The 10021-nt window shown below is 36.0% G+C and overlaps 2 protein-coding genes and 1 long non-coding RNA gene across 3 annotated transcripts; all 3 read right to left on the bottom strand.

Moving 5' to 3' along the window:
* Window positions 1–942: 942 nt before the first annotated feature.
* On the bottom strand, window positions 943–1265 carry LOC112187134. Its single transcript, XR_002930994.1, has 2 exons — window positions 1160–1265; window positions 943–1045 (listed from the first exon to the last, which is right to left on the bottom strand). It is a non-coding gene; the product is annotated as an uncharacterized LOC112187134 (long non-coding RNA).
* A 1674-nt stretch (window positions 1266–2939) lies between these two features.
* On the bottom strand, window positions 2940–3440 carry LOC112184463 (uncharacterized mitochondrial protein AtMg00820-like). Its single transcript, XM_024322727.1, has one exon. It carries the CDS (start codon window positions 3438–3440, stop codon window positions 2940–2942), a length of 501 nt encoding a protein of 166 aa, XP_024178495.1.
* A 1839-nt stretch (window positions 3441–5279) lies between these two features.
* On the bottom strand, window positions 5280–7209 carry LOC112184464. The gene is made up of 2 exons (XM_024322728.1): window positions 7169–7209; window positions 5280–5806 (listed from the first exon to the last, which is right to left on the bottom strand). The coding sequence occupies exons 1-2, from the start codon at window positions 7188–7190 to the stop codon at window positions 5280–5282; spliced, it is 549 nt and encodes a 182-aa protein (XP_024178496.1). The 5' UTR covers window positions 7191–7209.
* Window positions 7210–10021: the final 2812 nt, after the last annotated feature.

The raw sequence follows: 10021 nt of genomic DNA on the forward strand, positions 1-10021 counted from the left end.
GATGAAAATTACTGATTAAACTCATTTTCTCTTATACCTAGAAATCAATAATCTTCAATCAATGCTCAAACACCGCTCTATAGTCTATATCAGAACTCAGAAACACCAAATAGAGATCATCGATTCTCTGTAATCACTAATCACAGACAAAAATGACTTTCCAGCTCAAACTGGTACTGGGATAGTTGCATTGAAGATTGAACAAGTTTGATGAATCATTTAGCACGGGCAAAGAGCTGAAATTTTTTTGTTTACACCCAAATGAGAAATTTCTGAACTTTTGTCTATCTAAGCAAAACTAAGCTATGAACAATCAATTCAAAGATAACAATTAATCATGCAAGTGACAATCTTGGTCAAGTGATTACATCTACCTCAACCCCCTGGGGCTGGCTTTGCTAACACCACCAATGAAGCAAATAGTGGATCTAAGATTAACTGAAAACCTCATTATCCAGTCATTAGTTTTTACTACATGGATTCATTATTAACCATTTTCAACCACCAACCTCAGTAACAGGTACTAGTCAAACACTCAAGTGACTCAATTATGTTGCTTAAGTGTGTCCAAGTACACTAGTAAGGTTAGGGAATGTTTAAGACTAAGGGTTTAGGATTTAGGCTCTATGTCTATCTAAATTATAAGCCCTAGTTGAGATCATCAAAAGCAATAAACATGAAAAAGAAGAGATAGAAGAACAAAAAGAAAAACAGAAGGGAATTGCTGGACAGCATGGAATTATTGGTTGGTGCTTGAAATAGGCGGTTTGAGCAATAAGATCCATTTTCGGTTGAACTTTTTGAGTTGCACAGGACAGGAAACAATGTCAAATTAAATGCACAAACCAAACAGCAAAGAGAAAATCAAAAAAAAAAAAAAAAACACTTGTCATATCTCAATCAGATGCAGACCCAGAATATCAGAGTTACAAAAAACACTTACTTCCATTGTAGTGATGAACTCCAACCTTAGCAAGCATGGCGCAGTACTCGATCTCCGACTTTCTTAGAGGAGGGCAATTGTTCGAGATTATAATCAGCTTCCCTGCAACTCACCCACATCAAAAAAATCAAATCCCACATCGAAGATTCAAAACCCAAATCACAGAAATGACAAAGATTCAAAATTTGGGTCTAAAGAACCAGAGATAGATACTACCTTTGGAGCTACGAAGAGAGTCGATCACGGTCTTGTAGCGATCGATCGATCGGACTGGGAGGCGGCTTGGAGACACGGGGTCAGAGACTGACGTCGGGGACTCGAGGTCAGGTCGGAGATTATAATCAGCTTCCCTGCAACTCACCCACATCAAAAAAATCAAATCCCACATCGAAGATTCAAAACCCAAATCACAGAAATGACAAAGATTCAAAATTTGGGTTAAAAGAACCAGAGATAGATACTACCTTTGGAGCTACGAAAAGAGTCAATCACGGTCTTGTAGCGATCGATCGATCGGACTGGGAGGCGGCTTGGAGACACGGGGTCAGAGACTGACGTCGGGGACTCGAGGTCAGGTCGGAGGCGGCTTGGAGAATGATGAGGTCGACGGAGAACAAAGATGAGTTATGAAACCCAGAAGATTTAAACCAAGAAGAACGAGGGTGAGTCTCGGTCGACGGAGACAGCCCACTGAGAGTGTATCGTGTGTGAGTGAGAGCGAGAGTGAGTGAGATAGAGGCTTGATGAGGGTGAAAGGGTGAATGGGATTGAGGGTGAATGGGATTGAGGGTGAGTCAGTGCAAGGCTGAGAGCAATGGTGAGGGAGAGAGGCTGAGAGCGATTTTCGGTGGGAGAATGACCTAATTTTTTAGCTAAGGGAGGGAACACAATTTTGGGTGGGAGAATATGACCTATTTTTTTAGCAAAGGGAGGGAACACGATTTTGGCTAGTCCAAAGAGGCCGAGAGCAGTTTGGGTGGGAGTTCGATCTTCTTGGTTTTTTAGCTAAGGGAAGGAAACATGGTTTTGAGTGTTTTGAGTTGAAAAAAAATAAATGAAAATTAATTGTCTGTTTGTTTTTTCCATTATTCAGACAACAGATGTTCTTGTTACTGTTGTCTGAAATATCTCAAATTTAACAAATAACGATGTGTTGGATGAGTAGAGATGAGACGACAGGTTTAAAAAATCTGTCGTCTGACTAACTCAGACGACAGCAAAAACTCATGTGTCGTCTGATGACTGTCGTGTGATTAAGTTATTCTAGTAGTGGCATGTGGCTCTTAGTCCTCTGTAGGTATCTCAATACCTTTGTGCCAGCAGTCCAATGTTTGTGTCTAGGATCAGATTGAAATCTAGACAATATGCCAATTGCAAAGGATAAATCTGGCCTAGTACACACTTGTGCATACATGAGACTGCCAACTAATCTAGCATATGGTACAGACTCCATTTACCTTTTCTCAACACTTGTTTTAGGGCATTGATCCTTATTTAATTTATCTCCCTTAGATACTGGAACCTCCCCATGAGCACAAGTAGTCATATCAAATCTCTGAAGTATTTTTGAAATGTAGGCTTGTTGAGATAATCCCAATAAACCTTGTGCTCTGTCTCTCTTTATCTCAATTCCTAATACATAAGAAGCCTCTCCCAGATCCTTCATATCAAATTTTTTTCGACAGAAATATTTTGGTATCTTTCGGCAACTTAATGTTATTGGTAGCAAGAAGAATGTCATCTACATATAGGATAAGAAAGACAAACTGGTTTCCAAAAATTTTAAGATAAACACATTCATCAGCAAGGTTTTCAATAAAACCAAAAGATGCAACCACATAATCAAATTTTCTATACCATTGCCTAGATGCCTGTTTAAGTCCATATATAGATTTCTTAAGCTTACAGACTAAGTTTTCTTTTCCAGTTTCAATATAGCTTTCTGGTTGTGACATGTATATCACTTCCTCCAGTTCACCATTTAAGAAGGCTATTTTTACATCCATTTGATGTGATCCATATCATAGTGAGTTACAAGAGCCATTATGATTCTAAAAGAGTCCTTAGTTGAAACTGGTGAAAATGTTTCTGTAAAATCTATACCCTCCTTTTGTGTGAACCCTTTAGCCACAAGCCTTGCTGTATGTCTCTCAATATTTCCCTTGGCATCTCTCTTAGTTTTGAACACCCACTTGCTGCCTATAGGCTTGTGATTTAGATCTGGCTTCACAAGCTCCCACACTTCATTATTATACATGGATTCAATCTCTGCATCCATGGCTTTCTTCCATTGTTTTGACTCATTACTTTCTGCAGCTTGCTTAAAATTTATAGGGTCATTATCATCTGCTAAAGTGCTCTCAACTTCTTGCAGATAAGCCTCATAAATATTATTTTGACCACCAAAAGTTGGCTTCCTAGTTCTTTGTGATCTTCTAGGTTCAGCTACATTTTGTTGAGGTTCAGGAACATTTTGATTTGGTACAGGTTCAGCCATTTCAACATTTTAGTTTTCAAGTTCTAAGTCACCATCTGCTTCATTGTGAACTTCACTTTCAGTTTTTGCATTATTTTTAAAGCTTGGCATTTTTATTTCTGTATCCTCACTTTATGTAATTTCCTCAAAATCATCAGTTAAATCTTCAAATTTTGTATTGCAAATACTCTCCCCCAGAAATTTAACCTAATGAGTTTCAAAAATTCTAGGTGAATAGTGAGGTGCATAGAGTTTATAACCTTTAGATTTTTCACAATAGCCTATAAAATGACAAGTTACAGATTTAGGGTCAAGTTTTCCTAAATTGGGATTATAAATTCTTACCTCAGCTTTACAACCCCATACATGGCAATGATGCAGACTAGGTTGCCTACCACACCAAGACTCAAATGGTGTTTTATCCACAGACTTGCTTGGGGACCTATTGCAAAGATAGTTTGCAGTTCTTAAAGCTTCTCCCCAAAACATTTTTGGCAACCCAGAAGTACACATCATACTTCTTACCATATTCAACAAAGTTCTATTCTTTCTCTCTGTAACACCATTCTATTGGGGATTGTATGGTGTTGTATATTAAGCGTTTATACCTACATCCTACAGATATAAAGAAAATGGACCCTTTTGTTGTCCTTGCTCAGTATATTTACCATAAAATTCACCCCCTCTATCAGACCTCACAGTCTTAATTTTCATTTCTAGTTGATGTTCAACTTTAGTTTTGAAAATTTTAAATGCCTCAAGTGACTGTGATTTTTCTGACAATAGGTAGATGTAACACTACCTTGAATAGTCATCTATGAATGTAATGAAATAAACATTTCCACATATTTTTTTATGCTTGAAGGGACCACATATATCTGTATGAATTAACTCTAGCAGTTTTTCACTTCTGCTAGCAGTCTTCTTTCTTAAGTTTGTCATTTTCCCCTTAAAACATTCAATGCAGTCTGCTAGGTCTGAAAAGTCTAGTTCTGGAAGTGTTTTGTTCTTTACTAATATTTGCAGTCTTTCTTTTGAAATGTGGAGTAATCTCCTATACCACAAGTAAGCTGATTTATTATTGAACAAGGTCCTTTTAACACATGTGCTGGTGTTGTTACTTAATGTGTTATTTCTGTCTTCAACAAGTGAGATTACTTGTTGAGGTATTGAACAATTCAATTTCATATAATTATCCAAAATAACACCAGAACCATATAACAAGGAACCTTTAGAAATTTTTATTCAAATCAATGTAAAAACAGCAACCAGTTTTAACCAAAAGAAACATAGAAAGCAATTTCCTCTTAATCAAGGAATGTAATAAACATCATCCAAAACTAAAAAATTTCCAAAACCTAGATCTAGTCTTAAGGTTCCTATAGCCTTCACTGCAACCCTCATGCAATTTCCCACACAGACATTGGTTTCCTCACTTCTTGGTGCCCTCTTCTTTGTGAATCCCTGTAAAGAATTTGTAATATGCAAGGGTGAGCCATAATCTAACCAATAAGTGTGAAGTTCAATATTGACAAAATTAATTTCTAAAGAAAAAGTTTCTGTAGTATTTAAGAAATTCTTACCCTTCTTCACCAACCAAGCTTTAAAATCTGAGCAGTCCTTCTTCATATGTCCTACTTTTTTTGCAAAAGTAGCACTTGAACTTAAAAGTTTTGGTGGTGTTAGGTGCTGCAGTGTTTCCAGATGGCTTAGTGATGGTTTTGGTGACCTTAAGCTTGTTCTTCTTTTTCTTTGGCTTTTCCACCAGGTTCACAAAGGTTGCAGGCTCTCTCTCTTTCTTAATTCTATCTTTTTCATCAGCACAGATAGATATGAGCTCATCTATGGTCTAGGTACCCTTTAGAGCATTGGAGCTAGTTCTAAGCCCACTGAAGGTATTTGGCAAAGAATGCAGTGCAACATGCACCACTTGGCTATATTCGCTCCCATCAGTAACTCCCTGAGCCTAGCATTAATGTAGATCAGCTTCATTATGTGCTCTCTAACTCCCCCAGATCCTTCATACTTCAGCTCATGGAAAGCCTTAGACAATCTTGCAGCCTCTGCTTTCTCACTCTCTTTAAATTTTCTCTTAATGGCCTCCATATAGTCAGTAGCCAAGTCAGGTTCTTCTACACTACCTCTTACAGTGTCAAACATAGTGTTCCTAATGGTGTTCTTGGCCATTCTATTTGACCTGTGCCAGGCTTTAAATGCCTTAACCTCCTCAGTTGAACTATCTTTAGTTAATGCCTCAGGTTCATCCTCATGAAAGACTAGGTCTATATTCTCATGCATCATCATATAACGCTCGACCAAATCTCTCCAGGCTCTAAAGTTTGTTCCAGTGAGCATCAAAACATTGTTGAGGTTCATGTAAATACTTCCTAATGAGCATAGTCAAAAAGAAAAATTCTGTAAGTTTCAGTTTCAAAACGCAAAAATACAAAGTTTCAATTTAGCAATATTTTTGCAGATTTATGTGTTAGTTCCAAAAGCAGTTCAAAAACACATAAAACACCAAAACAAAATATCAAACATAATGGCAACAAGTACCACAAGATACTACGTCAATGAAAATACCCCAAATCTGAATTTCACATTAGGCAACACTTTTGTAGCAGTAGACATAATGTACTTAAGTTTCTGAATCTTCACCCCATAATTAGAGAACATAAGTTATCCAAAAAGACAATCAACATCTTATGACAGTAGAAGAGTCTTTAAGTATCAAAATATGAATTCAAAATCATGTGTGAAGCTGTTTGTCACCAAACTATGCTATATTAACACTTCTTTAGAAGACACGAGTAAGCACAGTTTGAAAACAATTAACACAAGTTTGCAGGTCATTTTTGTCTTAATGATCAAATGCAAATAATAACATAAATTGCTTTGTGTAACATGCCCATTTTTATTTATGACAACTTGTGACCTAAAATAAAGTTTAACTAAAATCAATTCAAGACATCAAGGCACTTGAAAAGAAACTTTACTCAATCTGTAATTTTCTCAATGAAAATATGACAACATTTACAGGGAGACAGTGAACTTCTTAACTCAAGCATTCATCAATTTATCATATAATCATTGTTCAATCACAGATATATATTAGCAGAATGCAAAATATTAAGCACAACAATCCATAAGCAATCACAGAGAAAGTACAAAATCGTTTCAATTGAACTCAATTCAATTCAGAGACACAAGCACACCGAAACACTACTACAAATCTTTTAATAGACATCACTTAAAAGATATCGGTTGAGAAGAAAACCGATGTCTTAAAAATTTTGACATCGAATTTGATATTTTCTGACATTCACCATCTACTCTAGCCTAGGTGCACGCAGGGAATGCTTCTAGTGTTCTTGTAATTCAACAGAAAACGAATTAAAGCTTTGAATCAAAACATGGTTCTCAGAAGGCCTAACCTTTTCGACTTCAATTCTACAACAATTTTAGCGGAAGCAATAATTCCCAAAAGCGATCTTAATCCGAAATATTTTTTTTTGCCTGTTAACCAAAACCCTAATTTCCCAAAACGTTTTGCAATTCAACATAACACAAAACTCTAGTTCAAAATACGATGAATTGATGTTCTAAAAATAATTTATGAATTGTGAAATTTTGCTCTGATACCATTTGTTAACTTAATGAGCAAACCAAGATCGTTTCACAAAATGTATAAACACAACCAAATCATCAATACAATATGAACTAGAATACAAAAAGAGGAGATGCATCACCTGCTTCATGCACAACAGCCATTCCTTCAAAAGCAGTAGCAGCAACACAGCTATTCAACACAAATAATCCGAGCTCCAAAACTTCAAGCAGCCACACGCAAGAAATCTTCTACTCAACTATGTGTTTAACTCCTCTCTATGGGGCAGGACTGAATGTTTTGTCACATAGTGAATAGGGACTTCAAGCACCTATATATACAAACTAGATAGGTCTTCCCATAAAAGAATCATTGATTCTAGCCAATGAGTTATTTATGAAAGATGCTATAATTATCATATCAACTAATTAGATATTTATCTTTATCAAAATGGATTCCTAACCATATGAGTGACATACCAAAGCCCATTAGGTGTCTAGGTAGATAATTCATATTCCTATTTATTGTAATAAGTCTAATCAGTTTGTTATTTACTTAATGTAGATAATATTAGGTCCAAATAATATTTTACAGTTGTGGTTGGTATGGAGGAGGAAGATATATAAAAGTACAGTAGATGATTTGGGATTGTCCTTCCAATTGTAACTTCCATTGAAACTTAGAAAGTATAGCAGTTGTTTCATGAATACATATATACATATGATATGTGGTGTAATCCAGATCTACATTTTTTTTTTTTGGTTAATAAAGATACGTACATCCATGGTAGAGCCATGGAAGTAGCTTCGAAGAACATGACCGGAGAGAGGCTAGGGGTCAATTCTTTTGGTGCGGTTGAAATTATTAATTTCTATTATAATATATATTAATATTTTTTTGATAATGATAAAATTACAAGAGAGAAACATATTTTACTGGAAATTATTACGTCTACAATGATTATGTGGCATTTGCCATGTCATTTGGTATCATTTTTTGGTGTCTCAAACATTTTTGTTAATATACCCCTTAAATTTTTTTGTTCAATTTTCTCGCTACTAGAAAAATATGATTTAAGGACATTGAAACCGTGTCCTAAAAAAAAGTCATCTATCTGGGAGTCATCAACGTCCTTATATTTATAAGATAACACCTAAATTGTATCCTTATATTACTTAATATGTGTTCTCTTTTCTATATAAGGACATATGAATTATGTCCTTAAAGCTCTAAAAATGGAGTCATTAAATCTATGAGAGGACACAAAAAACACACTCTCAAATGTGTCATCTAGTTCATACAAGAACGCATAAATTGTGTCTTAAAAGCTCAAGAAATAGAGTCGTTAAATCTATAAGACGACACAAAAAATACACTCCCAAATGTGTCCTCTTTTTTATACAATGACACTAATAGGAGCATTTTATGCAACGTTTATAATGTTAATCCCTATATTAATCTTTGTTAGTTTATTCTATTTTCCCTTTATTTATTTACTTTTTTATTTATTAGGTAGTTTGGAGCATATATATAAAAAGGAGGTGATATGGAGAAAGATATGCACAAATAAAGAAAAGCTTGAAGTCCTGACCAAGCAGAAGACCTTGATGAATCAAGGAGCCCAATCTATGGAAATGAAGCAGCAACAAAGGAGAAAATAGTCATAAAATATTGATGATGATGTGGCAAATTCTCATTGGACAAAGTGTGGAGAATCCAAAATCAAATAGAAAATCAAGAAGTTGGCTTTCTCTACGATTCAAGGAATCTCAAACCAAAAAAGAATGAAAGAGGACTCAAGGAGCAATATAAAAAGGGCTATGCAAATCTGAAAAAATTATCTCTCTCTCTCTCTCTCTCTCTCTCTCTCTCTCGCGACTTCTTATTTTTCTCTTTAGATAGTTTTTGTTTTTCTGTTTTTCTTTCTATGAGAAACTAACTCTTTAGTTACGGGTTGTTGAAGCCCCAAATCATGATTGTAAATTTGTTATGACTTTCAATTAATTTTGTTTATCTATTGGATGAGAACCTAATTTCTATTTTTAGATTGATGATTCCTTTGCATGTTTTCTTTGGTGCGCAACTTAGATTGCATATTTAGGGTTCTATTGCTATGAATGATCATTGCCTGTGCCTTGCTTCAAGGGTTCAGTTGAGAGTTCTAGAGGAGTAAATTATCTATAAGGCAAGTGATTAGGTTCCTAGGTTAATTGAGATGAGTCGTACTCAAGATGCCTTGTGATGTCTCGTTTTTCTATTGTTTTTTTTTTTTTTTTTTTTTTTTTTTTTTTGGAAGAAGAACAAAAATTACAACCCAGCTGGAGGGCTAGACCAAAAGCCAGCAAGGAAACATGGAACCATGCATAGTGATACAAGTAAGCAGAACTATCTAGAAGGTTCCTGCCCATGAAACAAAGAAGAGAAAAGGTACAGCAATGAAAGCCATACAAAAACAAAACTGCAGGAGTTTTCTAGCAATGTTGTGGGGACGCGGAAAGCAGAACACCACCATAAAATTGGAAAGCAATGCTCCACACCGAGAGCAGCAGCCGACAAGCTATTGTGCTTCATAATTTCACATGGCCACCATCGGGCAAAGGAAAAGTTCTTCTGCGCGCGTGATCAAGCTAGCTAGCACCACTATTGTCTAGTCCACCAATTTAAGGATTAAACAAACAAAAAGAAAAAGGAAAAGGAAAAGAGACAACAGTGGAAGGACAGATGAAAATATTAATAAAGCTGCTGAGGAAAACATCATTGCACCCATCAATGAGAGATTTGCAAGCAGCCCCACCCACTGCGTAAAACAGAGCAACACCTTCCAGGTTCAATGAAGGGAGTCTTGCAACACCTAGCAAGCAACCATTGTGATAATAAAGTCCATGTACAACAAGTAGAAGTTCGCAAACAGAGCCTCATCTTAACCACGCTGGTAAGGAAGACCGACGGTGTCAAAATGCAAAGGTAACCAGATCACTGGAGGCGGGGAAGCAAA

The sequence above is a fragment of the Rosa chinensis genome, chromosome 2, assembly GCF_002994745.2.
Source record: "Rosa chinensis cultivar Old Blush chromosome 2, RchiOBHm-V2, whole genome shotgun sequence".
Classification (NCBI taxonomy): Eukaryota; Viridiplantae; Streptophyta; class Magnoliopsida; order Rosales; family Rosaceae; genus Rosa; species Rosa chinensis.